The 21476-nt window shown below is 45.2% G+C and overlaps 1 protein-coding gene across 1 annotated transcript; it reads right to left on the reverse strand.

The window, feature by feature from the left end:
* Positions 1–5318: 5318 nt before the first annotated feature.
* shisa7b (shisa family member 7) lies at positions 5319–21103 on the reverse strand (the record flags this gene model as incomplete). Its single annotated transcript, XM_080515746.1, has 8 exons — positions 5319–5781; positions 6589–6967; positions 11765–11998; positions 15627–15695; positions 17828–17973; positions 18656–18772; positions 19052–19294; positions 20694–21103. The coding sequence occupies 8 exons, from the start codon at positions 21101–21103 to the stop codon at positions 5319–5321; spliced, it is 2061 nt and encodes a 686-aa protein (XP_080371872.1).
* Between the last annotated feature and the right edge of the window lie 373 nt (positions 21104–21476).

Consider the following 21476-nt stretch of genomic DNA (forward strand, 5'->3'; position numbering starts at 1 on the left):
TAATTTGCATTCATTTAAAGTTACTATGATAGTACTGTATCGCTGCATACTCTTGTGTGTGTGTGTGTTGCACTACGCATCTCATCTTGTGGGATTAAATAAAATTAATAATCATTTAAAGAACACTCACAGCGATAAGTTACTGTGGTTCTGTGAAGGGTTTGCATGTTCTCCATCTGGTTTTCTAATTTTCTTTTTCTGCGCCTCAGAAACTTCTGTTCAAATTTGATTAGTGAATCTTGAATTGCTCATTGGGGTGAATGTGAGCCCATCCCACCACCCTGTGACCACACACTAAATTGAAGTAATACCTCTTGCCTGCACTGGGTGGCAGTACTGAGTCACTGTTTCCCAGAGTTTTAGCAGTTTTGATGTTGGTTGTCAACAGAAGCTTCAGCTCTTCTCTTGTTTCTGCATGTCACAATCTATTGCTTCTGCTGTATTTTATCTGAAATAATGATTAACAGGAAGCATGACTCACTGCACCATCTTGTGGCACAAAGTGGTATTGCAAGACAATTGCAATGCAAATGATAATCACTATCGGTAGTTTTTGACTACAAGTTTATGTATGCATAATGTACATTTGGTGGATTATGTAAAAAATGTTTTCAACCAAAACAAGGCAGTTTATTCAGGTTATATCATGAGGGGACACACATTGTTTTCCATTTACAGTAAATCACATCTGCAGTGAAAATAGAAAATCTATGCAGGTACAGTGCATGCAGCATTGGCCTCTCTTTGCCCTCTCTGCATGTGGTAGGGTTTTTTAAAAAAAAAGTAAAAAGTGGAATATTGATGGCGACTAACTGCAGTACTATCTATTCACCCTGACAGTTTGTCCCGTCCCGCTGCAGCCACAGAAGTATGGATTAGTCTGTAGTGAGATCTGGTGCTGGGCATCCCTCTGGCTCAGGACGGCTTTAATTGGTGCTTTTCATGTCCAGTGCTCCATTTTATCCCGTCACACCGTTCAATAACATAAAATATTCTGCTGACACCAGATTAGAGGTCGACGGGACAACAGATTGTATCCCTTGTGTAATGCTCTCGTTTTAAAGCTTTAATGGAGGTAATTATCAGAGGTGAAGTGGTGGTTTGGAGGCGAATTGTTCCCTTGTGTGAAGACTAGTGTTTATTCTCCCTGGTGTGGAAATAAGGGGGGTGAAGAAATATTCTGATGAATACACTTAATTATATGACTTTCCTTTTATTTGAGAGTGAAACGTCTCACACCTTTCCTCTCCATAATGTTAAAACACTTCGGATAATAGCATCCAATAATAAATTAAATGTTCGACACTCAGCTACTCTCCACAACATAACTTACTTTGTCGTCCTAATTACTAAATGATAGTTGAGTAGCCTCGTTGACGAAAGTGAGCTGCAGTTGACGTAAAAGTGCCACGAAAAAGTGAAAACCGTCTATGTGCTGTTCTTTGATATTGTCACGTTAACCTGAAAGTAAAACTACAATGTAATGAGTGCTGTGGTGAAGTGCACACAACATGAACTGAATTATAGAGTACAGTATTGCTCATGAACATGGCCCTCTGCTGGAGGAATGCGGCATCACATTCTATTATGACAATGTAGGGTTTATTTTTTAATTTATTATAAGCCTTGCCCCTGGTGGCAAAACACGGTATTGCCCATAAAGCTTCATTCCTAAAAACTAAAATCAGCTTTTGATCATGAACAAAGTGACTCTCAAGGCATCCCTGAACATTTGTGAGAAAACGTCACATGGCCACCACACCACAATACAGAAGTATTCTGTAAAAAGGCAAATATACCACCGAAACATGACACAAATGGACATTTTTGAGCATATTTTGAAAAAAAGAAATAAAGAAATGAAAACATAACTCATGACCAAAACTTAGTGGGATTTTTTTTTTAATTGTTGTTATTAATTAAACAGCATGATTTCTACAAACGCAAGAATTGATCACCAATAACAAAAGGGCTGCACATCTTGTGAGACCTTTGTTTGGATATTCTTGGAAATAGACATATATGGGGATGTAATAAATAAATGTATCATACAATTTGAGGTATGCAGAGTAGCTTTGAGAATACAAATATGCCCATGCCTCCCTTCCCCTCCCCTTAGTGGTTAACAAACACATACACACTCATTCACACCAACACACACACACACACACACACACACACACACACAACCGCGCACATACAAGTACACAGTTTCACCAGAGGAGCAATTAACTAAACATGGATCACAACATCTGTATAAGACCTTTGAAGGTATGAGGAGAAATGAGCGAGACATTAAAAATACAAGTGAATCTCACATGTCATTTACACCCCACCCCCCCACCCCTTTTTTGCCTTGTTCTCTTTAAAAGTTCATAAGATGTTTTCATTGTAAAAACCACAAAGCTTTTCCAGTCCTGTCAGCCAAAGGCAAGTCACTGTACATTCTCCTCCACTTCAGCAGCAACTCCTAGAAAAACGCCACAGCGCAACATGTTCGCCCTTTCTTTTCGCTTCTCTTAAACTTGAGTGCCCTTAAAACTCTTTTAAAACGAGCACGCACGAGAGAGTTGCCTCGAGAAAACCCCCCCAAAAAAAAAAAGAGAAGAAAAACAAAATCTTTGCAGATAGTCAAATGCGCGATAAATCGTCGCACTCGGCCGTTTCACTGTTATTCAAATACCAAAACACAATATAAGCTCTCGCTAATTTACAGTTTCAAACGTTTGAAAAGTTCTCGCTTTGGTGAACGCAGCTCGACGAGAAAAAGCTCGATGTCCCTTTTTTTTTTTTTTTTTTGTCCTCGAAAGGCCTTTCAATTTAATTTGGGGTTGATATGAACACGTAACGATTCGGGAATCAGGTCGTCAAAGTCGTCTGGCCGAAGACGCGACCTGTGATTGGTCAAAAAACAAAAAGAGGTTCAGCATTCCTAAGAAGAAGAAGAAGACAGAGAGTTACGCACACGGGCACACAAATAAAACAGACTCGTGTTTGTTTACAAACATACACGCCGTGACATCATCAGTCAGCACTATGACATCACCAAAACGGGCGTCTGACATCGTCATGCGGTTCGTCTTTTCTCGTTGATTGCATCAGCTCTTTTTGTTCTCCAGAATACAAATGTGTTCCTTTTTTTTTTTAAATTCCACTATAGAAAGTTTTAATATTGAAAAAAAAAAAAAAAAAAATCCAGGATTATACATTAATTTTCACAGAGATTAAAAAAATAGATACATGTTTAGGTAAGAGACATGAAATGATAAGAGCATTCAGTCTCATCAAGGTGTGTGTGTGTGTGTGTGTGGTGCTTTTTTTGTTGTTGTTTTTAAATGACATGTCATGAACAGGTGAGCACATGTATTAAAAGACTAAAAATGGCTGGCAGGAAGCTTCACTCAGTCATCAATCATGTCTCGAACAAAAAGGCCGTCAAGGCCACAAGGTCCGTCTCACAGCCAGGAAAAAAAAAAGAATTTATTTTTTTGTACAAAATATGACATCGTTATGGTCGCCTCTCCTAAAAGTTTCTTTGCTTTGCAGAGTTTCCTTGCATGGTTTGAGTTTTGACTGGAAGCGAATGAAGGAACACACACGAGCACGCCTCCCGACGCACGGCAGACATGACGACGAGAAGCAGACGCTGTACAGAGCTCAGACACACAAAGATAATTCGGTTTTAGTTAGCCCTTAGTGTGAAGTGTCCATTAACCCCCCCCCCTCCTCCACCCCCCCACCCCGTAATCCCCACCCCTGCCTCCCCTCCGCATGAGGTGAGCAGCTGAACTAGCCCGGCGACGTGCAGGGAATCAAACCCTCTCAACTCTGTTCAGACCGCAAGTGGAAAGTCGCTGAGAGATGCTCGGTAACAAAATGTTTGTGGACCCACGATGCTCCGGGGGTTTGAATTCGATAAAAAGTTCTCAGTGATTCTCAAGCAAAGGGGTCGCGGCGCGCCGACTTCCTCCGTGATAATCGAGAGTCCCGCTGTGCAGAGGCGTCTGAAATGGCTGGCGTTCGAGGCCCAGCCACACCGGAAACGGCGAGATGTGAAGGTTTGAAAACAACAACAACAACAACAAAACTACATTTATATCACGAACAGCTCTCTTTATACTCAAGATCTTTTAGTTAATGGTTTACAATGCAGTGTTGCAGAATGTTTGGGATTGAATGTTCGATCTTGTTTTAACTTGCATTTTTAACCTGTTATGTCGGAACTCCATGAATTTCTTTTGTCTTTTAATGTTTTTTTTCATTGGTCTAAATTTCACCGGGCTTAAAAAATAAATCCCAAGAAGCGACGGCGCGTTTTCCTCCACGTTGGAGAGCAAAGCCGTGGAAAGCGGGGAAATCCCTTGTGATTTCATTTTTTTTTTTAATAACTGGACTCGCGGTGAAAAGCCGGTGTGACCGGGCCTCTGCTGTTGCTTTCACCCCGAAAAAATGGCTCATGTGTTCTTCTTTATTGACAATCCAGCGTTACAAAGAGGAAAGAGCGCTCCCTGCTGGAGAAAGGAGATGAGGTTCGGGCCCGTAAGTTACAAACCGGCCGCCTAAAGGATTAATATGCTTTCCAACTAAGTATACACAAACTCCTACAGGGCTCAGTAATATTCATATTGTTACTATCATAGTCATCGTTATCATGAGAATCAGGTTAATTGCATACAAAAAGCGTCTGGTTTTGGCTTTTAAATACTTTTACGAATACAAACACAAGCAGACCCGTCTGCCTCGACCTCGGCGCCCTCGTCGTCCACGGCGGATCCGACGACAGACGAATCTCTGTCGGAGCACGCGAGGACCTGGAGGACAGTGCAATAAAACTCAAGGACAACTCAACAAATTGGACTCGGCGGATATCCTTCAATAAAAAGTCACAGCGAAAAACCCGGCAGATTTAACTGCCAGTTTTTTTTTTCTTCTTCTTCTTCTTTTTTGTTTTTTTTTGCTCTATTTATACGGGCGTTTTCCCTTTTCAACGAATGGCTGAATATTCTCTTTTTTTTTCTCAATACACAAGAGTGACGGGGAGAGAATCGATCTGCTATACTCACTCTGAGATTAATGTGGTCACCCACTTCTTTGCGTTTTATGACAGGGTGGGTGGTGGTGGTGGTGGGTGGTGGGTGGGGGTGGGGGGAGGGGAGGGGAGGGGAGTGCGGCCCCGCGAGGCAGCCAGCTGAGATCAAACCTCTTTTCTTCCACTTCATCGTCCCACAAACGCCTCGCCGCCTCCCCTTCCCAAGCCGTCAGCTTCTGTACAACTTCACCTCTTCCTCTTGCTCGCCGCCGCCGCCGCCCCCCCCCGCTCACACCGTCACCTCGTTCTTACTCCCAGTCCGCAGTCCCTGCCCTCCCCCGGGGAGGAAGTGCAGCTGTTCGATGGTGTTCTGCCTCTTGCTGGCGAACGCCATCCGCCGGGCGTTGGGGTGGCCTCCGCCCGGCACCCCGCCTCCCCCGCCGCCGTGGGGGTCCCAGCCGCCGTGCATGCTCATCCCGGGCATGGGGCCGCGGTCGTGCTCGTGGCCGGACGTGGGGTGGGAGTTCATCTTGATCATGTGGTGGCGGTCCATGGACGGCGTGACGCAGATGTTCTGCTGCGACTGGGCCTTCTGGTGGTGGCTGAGGCGGCCCATGGTGGGCACCATGCCGCCGCCGCCGCCGCCGCCCCCCCGGTCCACTCCCCGCTCGCCTCCCGCTCCCATCAGCAGGCCCATGGCCAGCAGCCGGTCCTCCAGGCGGTCCGGGGACACAAGCAGCCGCTCGTGGGACCTGAAACCAGAGACGACGACGACCTTCACTGCCGCAACACGCAAAAGCTTTTCTGATTCACCGTCCCTCCGTTTCACTGCAAAGATTTACTGACTGTTTTCAGAGTGTATTCAATAGTGTTTAACACCTTCAAGATCGAAGCAGTGACGAGGCATCAGCACACGATTGACATGTAATATAACATTAATAACACTCCAGTCAGAAAGAAACGTTTCACTCATCAAACCACTAAACAACAGCCGATCACTGCTGTGCATTAAAAAGCGAAAGGAAACGATAGATTCATTCCTTCTGTGTCAAACAAAGGTCCAAACCCCACAACAGCCCAGACGTAACGGAATAAAACTCAGCTTTGACCCGTCAAAACCAGCTGTCGATGTGAAGTTTGTCTCAGAAAAGAAAAAGTGAACGTTGTCCAACGCTGCTGCGTCGCAGCAAGAAACTGACCCAATAAGCTGATTTCTGAAATGGATCAGAGTATTAATAGTATAAGAGACCAGACTAAACTATACTTCTGAATATTTAATGACCTTCACCTCATGAAACTGTCCCGCACTTGACATTTCTAACTTATATAACCTTTTTTTTGGGGGGGGGGAAATTTCAAGGAGTTTGTCTCATCTCACCTCCGTCGTCTCAAGTCACTGCGTTTCTCTAATCTTCACCTCCTCTGATCTGACTCCTCACTCTCTTTTAGTATTTCAGGTGCTACCCTCAGCTTGTCTGATGTGCTCACGCCCCGTCTCTGATCCCCCCCCCCCCTCCCTCCCTCCCTCCCTCCTTCCCTCCCTCCCTCCTCCTCCTCACCTGCGGAGCGTCTGCGTCGTGGAGCCCCTGCTGTTGCTCATCATGGCTTTGTAGTACTGGTGTTGCTGGTTCTTGGACAGGCGGGACAGCGTGTTGCCCTCGCCCAGCGCCAGCAGCTGGTCCTGGGAGCGGACGCGGCGCGGCGGCCGGTCGAAGCTGGAGCTGGTGTACTGCGGCTGGGCGGGCAGCGGGTACGGGTTGGGCGTGGAGGCCGGGATGTGGAGGTGGGGCCTGGAGCCGTGGAGGGGCAGCGTGCCCCTGGATCCCAGCGTGTATTCGCCTCCCCAGGGCAGGTGGTGCTGCGACGAGTGGAAGGAGGGCGGGGCGTTGTTGGAGCGACGTTTGGAGGAGTGGTAGTTGTACTCGTCCAGCTCTTTCTCTGATTCGGCGAAATAAAGGGAAGAAATGCACGACAAGTCAGCAGCAGCTCATTACTGAAGATTCAGAATAAAAGGAGGGTGTGGAATCCTCTCACAGAAACAAAAATCAACACTATCTTTGAAATATTCCCTATTTGCTTGATGGATTGGCCCGATCGGAACCTCTTACCAGCTGGTTTTGGCACACAGGCCATAAGTTTGTATGTTTGACAGCCCGGCTGTAGCAGAAACTGTGCAATACAAAAATACAGTGATGGGGAAAAAGCAAGATTTCAATTAAAATGTTTCAGACTAATCCTAATTCTACTAAAACGTTGTAGCAGTGAATGTGACGTAATGTAGGCAGGATCGGGGGTTCAGTTTTGCCTCAGAACTCTTTAGCATATGGTCAATTCCACAAAAATTGATAAAACAAAACACAAAAACAAAATACCTTTATAATCTATATTATAATCTTCCATGTCCACTTTCATAAATAAAGGCTCTAACTCGCAGGATGATATTGCTCTTGGATCCGGAAAGTTAAGAAAAATGTACTTCAACTACACACCTGCTGATAAAGATCATTGTTTGTGATTGAACAACCTCAAACTGGCCTAATTTTTTACCTCGATTGTACTCCAGAAGGAAAAACAGATCCTTGAAAGAGCGAGTGGAGAAATGAAAAAGGGCGGCGAAAATTCAAAAAGAAATGAAGCATAAAAGACAAAGGAAATGAAAGCAGCCGCTGGAAAGAATGATGTGAAAGGGGACAGTGAAAATAAAGAAGGAAAGGTCTTCAGAGGAGGTGAGACTGGGAATAAGACGGACCCGAACGGTAGAAAAAGGGACTGAGGAGGCTGGAGAGTTCAGGTAAAATATGGAGGTGATGGAGTCAGAAGGGACGAGGAGACTGCATAATGCACCCTGAGAGAAACACTGTATATTGGATGAGGCATGAATGAATAAAGGTAAAAAGAGGAGCCTCGGGCCAAAGACTGAAAGACGAAGGAGGAAAAAAAAGAAAAAAAACCCTGTAATAGAAGCAGAATGGGAGAAAAATAAAGCGACGGAGGGGAAGAGAGAACGAAACAGTTAGCGAGTTTCATTATTAGTAATTTTGGTGCTTTCTGCTCAGAAGCCCGAGAGCGCTTTAATCTTCAAAGCATTTCCATGGAAGCGGCTCCCCAAGAGCCAATTTAAAGCTGACCTTTACCCGGCCACCTCGCTGCCTCTCAGGCCTCCTCTCCCTCCCTGCTCTGCTCCTTTGTCTCCACCCTCCTCTTCCTCTCTGCTACCTTCTGCCTGCTCTTGAAGTTTTCCAGGTTTCCTCCTTGTCCCAACGTCCTCACCCACTCTCTCCCCTCTCATCCTGTGTTTACTCCCCCTCAGCGAAGGCCAAATTATCTGGAGGTTTCTCTCTGCGGCTGCAGACAAAGGAGCCTTTATCAGTGTCCTTTTTTTTCCGCAGCGCCGCATGGAGAACGACATCAAAAGGACCAGGTTTCATACAGACGCAGGCAAGAGGCCGAATTCCCTCTTTTTGTGCTACAATGACGACATTTCAGTGTCTTTATGAAGGGGTGTTCCACCAAAACCGTTATTCAAAGGCTTTTATTCCTCAAGAATGACCGTAATTCAACACGGATTCAGCCGGTATCGGCTTATCTGGGGATTTTTACAGACTAATAGCACAAAGCAGGTGATCTCTTGTTATATATTTGGCTTTTTTTGGGGGGGGGAAGGTGAAAGTGAAAAAAATTGATAAATTGCTACCTGCCTAAGTTGTCATCGCAAATTGCTCGCTGCAGATCTATACACTCATAGTTCAGCAAGTAAACATCATGATTCAAGTCATGCATTTACGTTTCCACTGGCCATTTGTTTTATTTTTGACTCAACGCTTGTGGGCGTGTCTGGATCCTCCGTCAACAAACCCAACATGATGCATAATAACAAAAGCTACTGATGCTTTAGTTTTAACCCAGTAAACAAACAGCATGCAGCTTTTATCAGGCAAGAAAAGTTGAAGTCAGATATTTCCTTTGCACTATATGAATTTCTATTTACACAAACAGAGTTTGACCAAATTCATATGCCGTCTAATGGATCTGCAAATGTAAACACAGTCCAATAAATATACTTTTTTTTTTTAGACAGGTTATCTGTCTAACTGTCATTTATCTTCATTTTCACACTCTGTACAACTAAAAATCCCACAGCTGTCAGAACAACAAAATCACATTAGATTGGAAGGTTTTTGAGTTTTTTCTTCAAATAATTATGATTACCACTATTTTATATATGGTGATGCAAAATGTTGCTGCGTGATATTCAATCAACTGTAATCAGAGATAAATATTGTTCTCAGTAAAGTAAAATACCATTGGTGTTTTTCTCTGTACTGTGTGTATTTTCATGTTTGTTGAAGAAAAGTTTGACCATTATCAGATACTGCCTGATGAATCTGATCACATTGCGCTGGCAGAAACAATTAACAATAAAAAGCTGCACATTTTCCCTTCAATGTGAGAAAACCGAATCCCAGAATATCAATATAATTATTTCTTTCTTTTCTTTCTTCATATAATTACAAGTATTTCACTGCATTGCACAGATTATGTTAAATCTGAATAAACAGTTGTTTTAGTCGTATTGTCTTTGCTTAATGTCAATGTCACTTTTTCAAAGAATGATGTAAATATAGTTTTCATTATTACTCGGAAGCCCACAAGGTTCCTGTAAATGAGCAGCACGTCCTCGTGCTTCTTTCAGGGTGTGAAAAGATATGAATTGTAATCACAGAAAGAAAGGTGCAAATTCATATGTTCAGTCATTTGAAAAAGCGCCATTATGTGTCGGAGAGACGGCAAACAAAGGATCGAGAGAACATCACGGCGACTGAAGAGAAAGTAAAACTCCAAAAGATGGTGAAAACAAAGGTGAGTTATGGGAGTGGAGTATTTTTTGCCGCTCGAAAAAAAAACGTAAAAGCCACCGGATGTGGACCACACAGGAAGGCTGCAGTTAATGCGGCCGTGGTGCTGCAGCGAGTGAGAAAATGAGAAGGAAGAGGGGGGGGGGGGGGTGAAGGTCTGCGAGTGTCTGATGTGTGACGAGAGAAAACCTTGTCGGCGGGGTCCGCTCAAGTGTTTTCCTGCTTTGATTAAATAGAAATAATAGAGAGACTCATCTGGACTCCGCTTCCATCTCATTACTGCTTCCACGTCCACCACGTGCAGCACACACACACACACACACACACACACACACACACACACACACACGCTCCCCCATGTAGTAACCATCCATCACTCAGCCTGCGGAGGCGACTCCCCTCCCCCCGTCCTGCAGTCTTGAGCGGTAAAGACAGGCGGGGAGAGAGAGAGGCTGCCAGCCGCTGCCTCTCAAATGTCTTTTCTCCCCCCGTCGAAGGCAGCCAGGCCCCTGCAGACCAGTTGGCCAACGCCCCCCCTCCTCCTCCTCCTCCTCCTCCTCCCACCACTCTTTCTTTCCATTCACCTTCTCTTTTCTCTTCTTCCTTCCTTCAGTCTTTTCCCTCATCTGCCTCTCCAACCATCCCGTCTTCCTTCCACAGGCTGCAGATGCTCAGTCAGCTCTTTCTCATACAGATGTCTTTGCGTTTCTCATCTCCTGCAACTTTCCCTCCGTCTTTTTTTGGTCCGGCCCCGCCGTCCTTTTCCTCTTCTTTTGGTTGGTAACATTAAAACCAACCTCTTCGCCCTTGTTGTTGACCCGTCAAGACACGACTTCCACCAGATCTGTGAAGATGTGCTCCGATATCTGAATCCCACAAGTTGCGAGGCCTCTGTGGATTGATATTGTTGGTCAATCTCGCTCATCCTACAGATGCTACATTGCATGGAGATCTGTGGAATCTGGGGATAAGCCTTAACTTGTACTGCTCGTGTCTCATAAATGATTACTGGACCATCTTTGCAGCAGCAGCAGCAGCAGCAGCAGCATGGTGTTGTCCTGCTGAATGAGGCCATGAGGGAGTTTCCATGAAATGGTGTACATAGTACATGACCCGCAACAATCCGTACAAGCTACGTGTGAACATAAAAGTCACATAGATGACAAGACTCAAGACTTCCCAGCAGAGCATTGCCCATAGCATCACACTGCCTTATTCCCATAGTGATGCACCCTGGTGAAATGATTCCTCCAGGTAAGAAACACATGCAATCAGCCATCCAAGATCGAGTTCTGGTTCTCACATGACCATTCTTGAAGCTTTAGGAGGCGGGCCGAGGGATTCACACCCGCGCAGCTCTGCAGCTCCACATAGGTCAAAATGTCCTCCACTATGTATTCTCACAATTTTCTACCAGGACCAGCATCGACTTCCACAGTGATTTGAGAGGCCGGGGCTCGGATCCCGCGAATCAGGTTTCCCTTCCCACTCACTCTACAACAGGTGCTCTAATAGAAAGAGAACCAGTTATTCGTGTGACCGGTAAAATCAAATGATGAAATAAGCAACGTTCGCATGTTGCATGCAATGCATTATTACCACAGTTTCGACCAGGACCTGTCACACAGTTTAACAGCTTACAGATCAGCTGTTGTCTTTTAATGTGATAAAACAGAAAGTCAAACAGTCACCTTTTGTTTTTTTGAGCTTAAGATGTCGCTCCGTCGATTATTAAAGGTTTTCGTCCTCCCCTTGCAAGAAAAGATTGTCGAATAGAAGACCGATGTTCAGACTTCATGTAAACTGTCCCTGTCATCCTCCTCTAGCACCACCTTCCCTCCATCTTACCCCCCCCCCCCCCCCCCCGTCCAGGACTCACCCAGCCTCTTGAGGGAGCTGTAGCGGCTGAGCTCGGGCTTCATGGCGGCCTCGTAGGACGGCGGCAGCTGGGCCAGGTTGTGGAAGGAGTGCGAGAAGGACGGGTGGCTGCTGTTGTGTCTCATGCCCCCTCCGATGATGCCGCCGCCGACCCCTCCCGGACCTTTGCTGCTGCTTGAAATCAGTTTGGGACCGGAGGAGAGCTGCGGGGTGTTGTTCATACGGGCTCCACGCTCTGGAGGGAGGGACAGGGTCGGAGATGGACGGGAGGAAGTGAAGAAAGGAACGTAGAAGGACGGAATGAGTTGAAAAACAAAGGCGGTAATACAAAAACATAGGAGGTGATGAGGAATTGCCAAAAGAGGGTTTTGTGATGTTTATCGGAAGGAAACAGAAATAAATAGGTAAAGAAAACAAAGTTGGAGGAAAAAAAAGAGAGAACGACGGAAGAATGCGCGAACTAGTTAATTATCTGTAAAGACAGTTAGTGTCTCCGAGCTCCATGGCTACCGGCTATAAATACGACTGAGTGCAGTTGGTCTGAGGCTCTCACACAAACACACCAGCCACATGTAAATACACAGAAATACACCGATAGCTTCCTCCCATACACATAGTCACATTTATGCTAAGTGCAAAAAAGCAGCACATCGATCAATACACATAAAAATGATTTGTCTTATGTAAGATTAGCGGTTGTGGAGGAGGGGCGGGGGCGTCTGTTTTGCAACACGTCGACTCCCATGGGTTGCATATCACACGGGGTACATTCATATTGTCCGACACATCACACAGACGGCACTCTGGATGATCCGACACGTAGGTTGCACGCGGGGCGGTGACCTGACGTGTCGGTTCTGGACAAGGAAACGGGGACAAAACCGTGGAGTCGACAAACACATGCTGCCCATTGCCGGATCATTGTCCTCGCCCCAGAGGATGCAAGAAAAGGGTGAAAAAAACAAACAAAACAACAACAAAAAACCTAACGCTGCCATTACAGTTTGCAGAACTGTGGCCATTTTCTGTTGCTTCCTTTTATCTTGGTGACACAATCAGTGGCGGAGTCCGCTCAGGGTGGTCATGGTTATGGGCTGGGATCTTGTTAAGATAACTGCTGGACATATACTGGTCACCGGCCGCTGACAGTAATGGGCAATAATGGCCAATGATGTCCCCGTTAAGTGCCACCCAGGGAACGCACACCACATCGACTTCTGTACCGTGAAAAAGCAATGCTAGCTCTGAGATCGTACACTGTTCAGAGCAGGAAGTGAGCACGATTAAGGCTACAGGGGATTAAAATAAACTCAACACAATGCACAGGTTTTTAGTCTGGTTTTTTTTGTTTTTTTTTGGTGGATTTAGCCTGGTGACTTCCATGAGTGAGAGGTAATTGATTTATTTTTTTTTCCCTTCGGGAACACCTACGATGGCTGACAGAGAGAGTTGGTAATGGGAGTCCTGTAAAAAAAAAAAAAGAAGTGAACTTTGCTCACTGCGTGCCGAGTGTGTGACTCAGATAGCTGGAGTGTTCAGTTCTTGTATCCTCGCAGGAAGCGGTTGACTTTATCTCATGCAGGAAGAGTTAGGACGGGGGGGAAAAAAACACACAAGAGCAAGATAAAAGGCTAAAATCTTACTATTATAACCTGAAATGTCAAGAATGAATCCCCCCTCTCTATCTCTCTCTCTCTCTGAGTCCCACATAAAGAAAATCATTGAATGTTTGAGTGAAAACATGTGACAAGGTCAGACTGAAGCTCTACTGAAGTAGAGTTTAGAGTGCATCTACAGGTAATTCAAGCAAGTCAATGCTGTGTCCTCGTAACGCAATAAAAACAAAACTTGTGTGTACGTGTATTTCTATACGTGTAGCCGTGTATCAATAGGAACGTGAGCTATGAAGGTGTCCCGTTTATATAAACCAGCACAACTGAAATCAAGCACCTGATCATTAATGAGCACAAAATTCATTTAACATGATTTTTTGAAAAAAAGTGACCGTTACAATAGAAGTAGTCTGAAGTTGTGTTGAGCTGCATTATACTGAGTGGGTTTCTAATATTCTGTCCAGTGTATCAACACGCATGAATGAGGGACAATATTAGTTGCAAACAGGTCATATAGGTGTTTTGTTTTTTTTCAACAAAGAATTATTCATCCCTTTATGTCAGGGGTGTGCAACCTATAGTAATCTTTTCATCGTATAACATAATTCATAATTCACTATGAATTAACCTACGATTTCATTCCGTACGAGCTGCACGTACTCCATACTTCTGTTTCTTCACAAAATGAAGGAAATGCACAGTTTGACTTGAGAATCGGGATAATTTCGCTTCTAAATATGACTGTATTTGCCTACACGTAAACTTCCACTTTATCTGTGACCTGGTTTTATTCCGTGCAGCTGCCTTCTTGTGTAATTCATTCCACAAGGGACACGTGTAGGTGTAACGGCTCGGAATAACTGGCACTGGAACGGCCTAAAATGTTCAATGGAAATCATGCTGATCTCTCATCATCATCATCATATTTTCATCCGGCCATCCAGAATCCTGTCTCAGCCATGTTAGATGCACTCGCAGCAGAAATGGGCTTGTTCCGAGGAGAATAAATCACTCGTTGCTAGCATTGCTTTTTTTTTTTGTTTTTTTTTTTGTTTCTTTGGTTGCAAAACCTGGGGAAAAACGGACGTGGGGAGGAGCAGTGACCTCGTTTAGGCCAAGACCTGCTTTGTGTGTCGGGCGTCAGCTGGTTGCACACTTGCACATCACTGCTACATAGAGAGAGAGGGACGAGCACAACTGGAAGCAGGCTTGTGGTGGCAGAAGGTGAGGAGGGGGGGGGGCAGACAGGCTAGCAGTAGGCAAAGGGCAGGAAGCTCTTATGAAAGATGTGTACGAGGCTAATGCGGCAGCAGACTGGCTCGCGCTTGCGGAGAGTTGTGTGTGCGTACTCAAGAGTTGTACGCCGGTGGTATTTGTCTGTAATCTCATTTGTGTGTACTTAGATTTGTTTGTTGCAACACTGTGTGTGTGTGTGTGTGTGTGATTACATTTGTGTGTGCACTGAGAGAATGCATGCCCACAAAGACCTGTAAATGTCTTTTATCAAGAGGTTTTTAAATAACAGAAATTCTGGAACATCAAGAGAGTTCACATTTGACTGTTTTATGTTTGAAGTACTCAGTGAGATGAAGGATTTGTAGTAAAGAGACAAAATGCAGATTAAACAGTGAGCCTGCCAGTTCAGACTGTGCGCAGCCACACGCCGATCTCTACTGGGACTTGGCTTCACAAAAGTGGGCCTGCGAGTCTCGACTGATGAGAATTAAGACTCCAGTTAAGCGCCAGTCTCCCGAGGTGGCAGGAGGAGGTGAAGACAGACATTTACAGGTCCTTGTAGGCGCGCACAAACCTCAAACTGGATTACACACGCACAAATGTGATTACACGCACATTTTCCTGCACACGTACAAATCTGGGATTTTTTTTTTTTAATTGACACACAAATATCATTACACACACAAATAGAGACACACAACCGTCCACACACACGTCCTTCTGCTACTATGTCAGCCCCGCAGATGTGTCAAGTTCCACACGACCACGTGACAGGGAGAACGTGCCCCGATAAAGGTGTGACGTGACTCAAAGCACAAACAACGTGCGGCGCCACAAGGTAGAGTTGACATTCAGCACAGCTGTTGTGAGAGCGCAGCACAGGAGGCCGTCATACTGACATCAAGACAGACAGACAGTGTGGTGCTAGAGCCGGGAGAGTGGCCGGCCGGCTGGCCGCCGCCGCGGCCACCGCCGCCGCCTGCTCCGGACCGTGCTGCTGACCATGAGGCTTACCGATGGTAGCAGAGTGTTTGGGGCTGGAGGCAGACCCCTGCTGGTTAAAATGGTGGTGCAAGTTCCCAGCTGGAAGAGAGCAGAGCCGACAAACTGATGGACAACCACTCGAGAGACACTGGAGGCATGTGTCGAGTAAGCATTTGTGTCAATAGAGAGAGGGAGAGGGAGAGAGAGAGAGAGAGAGAGAGAGACAGGGGAAGAGACAGGACAGTCGAGAGAAAAACACAGTCCCTCCAGGAATTACATCTTTGCGTTTAATACGTTATCTAAAAGTCAAACTGGTCCCAAATTTAATCAAATCAAACAGCGAATAAGGACAAAATATTTGTTGACCTTCTTCTCTGACCTACAAACTAATTGCTTTTCATTTTATTTTTCCAATATTGAGGCATTTTGAATCCGTTCATCACATTAACAGTAAAAAATAAATAAATAAATAAATAAATAATAATTTAGGTCATTTGTCAGGTTAAAAACTCTAATCCAAATTAAATTTTGTTCTAGTTTATACATGGCATTACTGAACTAATGGAAGACAAACGTGGATCAGATTTTAAGTAATGCAGAACGACTGTTAGATTTAGCATTAGCATAAGGAGGAAGAGCTCTGTGGTTGTTTCGCTAAACTCAAACTTTACAAGAAGAAAAACCTCATTCATCTGATTCATTCTGATCTCACTCAGTCTTCTGGCAGCATCATTAAAAAGATGTTTGACAGCAAGTTTCAGTGTGATAAGTCAGATTTTAGAGTAGCTGTGATCAGCACCAGCAGCCTCAAACTAAGTCAAGATTCCCTGTGATCACATCTTCACGTGTGAATAGATAAAAAAGATCTGTATGAAATGAGAGCTGCAGACCTCACGCCGTGCACGCTATAAAAAAAAAAAAAATCCAGCTAAAGAAACAGAGATTCAGGTTTGTTCCTGAACTCTAAAATGCAAAAATGAGTCATATTGTCCTTTTTTTTATTTTTTCTGTCAAAGTGGCAATTCTACTAATGCTATGCATGAGTCATAAAGAGCACTAAAGTACAAAAAGAAATCATAAAATGCTCAATTAAATTTGAGAAAAATGTCCAAGCGGTGAAATCCTGGAGAGACTGAAGGAAAGCAGCTTGTTAAGAGACGGAGCGACAGGGAGACGAAGCGGAGGCAAAGAGAGAAATGTGAATGTGTGTGTGTGTTTTCATTGCAAACACGTGAACGGAACCAGAACGAGAAAAGCAAAGACATTCACCTTCACTCTGACCTCCACCCTGATGAAGAAATGTGACAGATGCTTCATTTTCATTGTAATTCAATGTTGGCAGAGGAAGATGTGAAAACATTTTTCATGGGCGCATCTCCAGCTCTGCTGCTCATCCTACAAATGCATGTTTCTTACAAATGTGGCACCATTTAAAAAAGGGAAATAAACAACCTTTACAACTATATGATTTATCATTAAGAATTGTTACATAGAAATAATCCATCAAATGCAATTGTTCTTACTTCCTTGGCTTGGTTGATTTATTAGCTTTTACAACCTAAGTTGTGTTTTATTGAGGTGAAAACACATTCAAAGATGTATTCTGATCATCATGGGTCAAGAAAAGTGGTGTGACTGTGACATTGCACATTGTACCATAAACATAATCCACAACTTTAACATGAAACATGTTTTCTATTTAATTTAATGCACCCCCCCCCCCTCCCCATTTTGAATTACATAAACAGTATCATTTTCTCAATGCAATAAATTCAGGATGCGAATCTGGATGCAACCAGAGGATGTTTCCTGTGATGGACTGGGAGATGTCCAGGGTGTGTTTTCCTTCACCTGCACACACACCCCGACAATCCCTGGCATCAAATCGCACCCGGAATAAACTGCACAAGATTATTAGACGCAGGCCCGTGTGAATGACTGAACTCACATCGTATCACTTTAAAACAACAACAAAAACTCAGAGTTTATTATGCGACTTCTGTGAAGCTTCTGCCAACAGTTCAGTCACAACAAATGTATTCTACCCGGGGTGTGAAGTGCATTACTGATATCGAGATCGGAGTGTGATTTGAATAAAAGCAGAGACAATTACCACTGCGTCACCGGGGGAAGCCGCGAGCTGGCCTGATCCAGACGCTCGCTTCAACCTGAACGCAGAAATGCAGCAGTGTGTGGCTGCTGTGTGTGTGTGTGTCACCCGGCTCACTTACTGCGGTTGTCTTTGCTCTGCAGGATGGGGGTGTACAGGTTTTTGGATGTGCGTCCGTCCGAGGTGGTGGTGGTCAGCACCGTGGCGTTGTTCCTCTCGCCCTGCTGCATGGGGCTCGACTGGTGGCGCAAGATGTCCACCAGTGACCTGAGCCCGCGGAGGGCAAGGAAGGAAGGAGGGAGAAATAGAAGGGTTAGTACTAATACTCGGTGTGTAATTGTGGCCTTGTACCTTCAGTATAGGGGCAGAGAGTGAGAATCTACTTTATGATTTGACAGTTTCAACTTAAGCTGCTGCGTCATGTGTTTTCCAGATCAAACTGCATGAATCACTTATCTGACGGTAGATTAAAACTCCACAGAAAGACACCCCAAAAAAAGCTCAAAATCTTAAATCTGCTTCCAACAGAGAGCAATTCTGTAGTCCACATGTGTACAGGTTTACCCAATATAGTCTCGACCACAGGATGATGGCTTTGAGGCAAAACCTTCCCTGATATTGAAAAGAATACTAGTCTAGAATTGTAAACACATCCGACTCTAACTATACTGGGTTTTTTTTTTTTTTTATAGGTTGTTGGTAGCAACAAATGAAGGGCAGTTTTATCTCAATAAATGTCAGGTACATAAATCACCCTTAATAAATTCTGACTAAAGAAAGAACGACTGCACAGTAACATTAATGTTGTTTTAGGAAGCAATCAACTGACGCCTCATGCTCAAAAGATACAGAAACAATTTTTTTGTGAACAGCAAAGGTTGCTGCCAATAAAACCCAACCAGGAATCTCTCACGACGGCAGTTAATCAGCCGCGCCGCCGCCACCTCACCTGGGCATGTTGATGTCTCTGTTGCGGGGTCGACGAGCCACCTTGCTGAAGGCGATCCTGACGCCCACCGCCACCACTAGTGTGAAGGAGATCACCCCTCCAATCACGTAGGCCGTGCTGCATTCACAAGAACACCACGTCAGCGCTTCAACGCAGAGGTGAAGGACAAACCAGCGCCGACTCCTCGGATCCCGCTTGAGTCACTTTAACATTGTGTTCAATCGTGTCCGTCAGCCACTCGTGTGTGTATATATATTGATATATATAGTTTCAAGGCTTTTTCTCTGCATCTGTGTAACAAAAAAACTCAACAAACGTAGAATTAAATCAAGTATATAGATGTGTGGTATAATCAATAAATGACACTAAAATCATTTACGCGACTTGCTGTCTGACCTGTTGTTCTGCTGGTGCAGCGTCTCGAAGTCCGGGACGTGCTTTTTGCCGGCGGGCACAGTAACGGGGACCTGTGGGTCGGCCCACACCGGGGAGATGTAGTTGTTGCAGGCTTCCTGGTCCAGCCGGCTCCTCTGGTGCTCGCAGCAGAAGCGGTAGTGGCAGGTACCGCAGCAGTAGATGTAGCTGCCCTGGGAGCAGTTGAACGTGCTGTCGAAGTGGCCCATCACGTCAAAGTAGCCCCTGAAGGAAGCAAAGGTGCAAAGAAAAGAACAAAAACAGAGAGATAAACACTTTATGTCGGCGGGGTATTTCCTCTGCCGGGCTGCCAGGGTTTGGGCCTAATAAAACCTGATAAATCACAGCAAAGCTGAGGAAAATGTGATGTTTGTCCACAGAAATAGACACGCCATTAAAAGAGGCAAGTTTCAGGGAACACTTGTTAGAAATGTTCAAGTTCGAGTTCTTCTGCGGAGTTAATGCTGTTTTCCACTGGCGAGAGTTGTAGTGTGCGTGTGCTCGCGGCTCGCCAACACACAACTGATTTAGAGCCGATTGTATGTTGCCTAGCAACAGCAAGACGCCTCTCAGTGCAAAATACAAGCCTCAGTGAGCTGGAGATCAGAGCTGCAGGAGGAGAATCATGATGCGCCTCGTTTTTTATTTATTTATTTATTTATTTTTTATGGCATCCAGTGTGATGAACGCGTTACATGGACACACATAAATCAGTGACACTAAAGAGACACAGCTCCTGATCCAGCAGCCGCCTGGCATCTGGAAAGGTTAGCTCCACCTATTATAGACATACATCAGTCATGAGAAGGTCAGGACCCAGCGAAGCTCACACATCCTGTACAAACCTGCTCTTGCCTGTTAACTGGCCGAGTAGTATCATGGCAGGCCGTCTACGGCTTGTTTACGTTTTCAAAGAACGCAGTCAAAGCGTGATTTATTCATTTAAAACACGTCCTCCTGCGCCTGGTGCGGCGATGCAGGAGGTAGGTGTGTGTGTGGAGGCGAGCGGTCCGACAGCAGCTTCATGCTGCGTCTTCGTACTGTGAGCCGGAGCCACTCAGCTTCACCCACTTTCTCACAATCCAATTAAATTCCAGAAACATCCATTTAAATGCTTCTCATAAACAAACCTGCCCACAGATTCCATATTAAACTCAGGAGCATGCAGCAGTATTTTGATTGAGACTTTAGGACTCAATATAATCAGTGAGGAATTTAAAAGAGGAAAAAAAAAACGAGGCTATAATAGAAGAAACCATGTGCAGATTCTGAATTGTGTCAGTAATGTAATTTTGTGCAAACAACGATCTGTTTGTGTAATAATATTTCAGTGTCTGTACTGAGATTTGCACATACAAACTGTATACATACAGTCTTGCATGTTGCACTCGGATATACGTGTTCCAACAATAGTGTAAAAGCCTCCAGCTGCTCATTGAGGCTCTCTGCTGGGTTTCTTTCGACAGATTTGTGCACTGCTGCAGCCTTTCTCAGATTTTCACTCTTGAATTGCAGGTTAACTCTGTTGGTCGTGCTCCGCAGTCTCAAGTGTGAATGTCGATGGTGAAACCTCATAAAAACCCAACGACAAATGTGCGTGTTTTGACACGAGTCCTGCCCGTACCTGCACACGTCCACGTCCACCAGCTGCCGGGGAGGCGGAGCCACCTGGGCGGCGCCGAGCGGGGGCTTCAGGGCGTCGGCCGTCATGTTCCTTGGCAACATGGTCTGAGGGAGGGGCTTCGGAGGGAGTTCGGCCATCGCCGGCGGGTCGTCCGAGTCTTCCACCTCGGCCGCTTTCGGCGCCACTTTAGGCCCGGCGGGCACCGGCGCCGACTTGTAGCCGGTCAGGAGGAGCAGAGCGGTGCTGGCTTTACCGGCCGGAGCAGAGCCTCTGCCACTGGTCAGAGTCCTGACGTCGCCGTCCGCGGCACGCCGCTGTGTGGTGATGGTTACAGTGGAAACAGTCCGGCAGGAGAAAAGTATAAGAACCAGGGACAAGTAAAGCGTCCCCGCCGAAATCCAACTCGCCATTGTTTTATCACAGAGTTCTCAAGATGTATATATATATATATAAAAAAACAAAACAAAACCCACAAAGAGTTCCCAAAACAGCTGGAAACGTTCAGCTTCCTTCCTTTTGGGCTTAGAAAAACCTTCAGTAGGAAAAGTTTGATGAGTTAATCCCTTTTTTGTTCCGTGGATGTTGCACAGGTGCAGAGGGGTCGTCTTCAGCTTCAGTTCAGGCAATGAATCATGAACGTGTTTGGCATTTCACTCCTTCATCTGAATGTAAACATTTCTTTCTCTCTGTGTACAAATCCTTTCCATAAGCAGCGTTTGTAAACATTGAGGTCTTTCGAGTTTTTAGGCCCTATACAGACTGCCTGCACAATGGCTGTAGGTC

This window comes from Blennius ocellaris (assembly GCF_963422515.1).
Source record: "Blennius ocellaris genome assembly, chromosome: 20".
NCBI classification, from domain to species: domain Eukaryota; kingdom Metazoa; phylum Chordata; class Actinopteri; order Blenniiformes; family Blenniidae; genus Blennius; species Blennius ocellaris.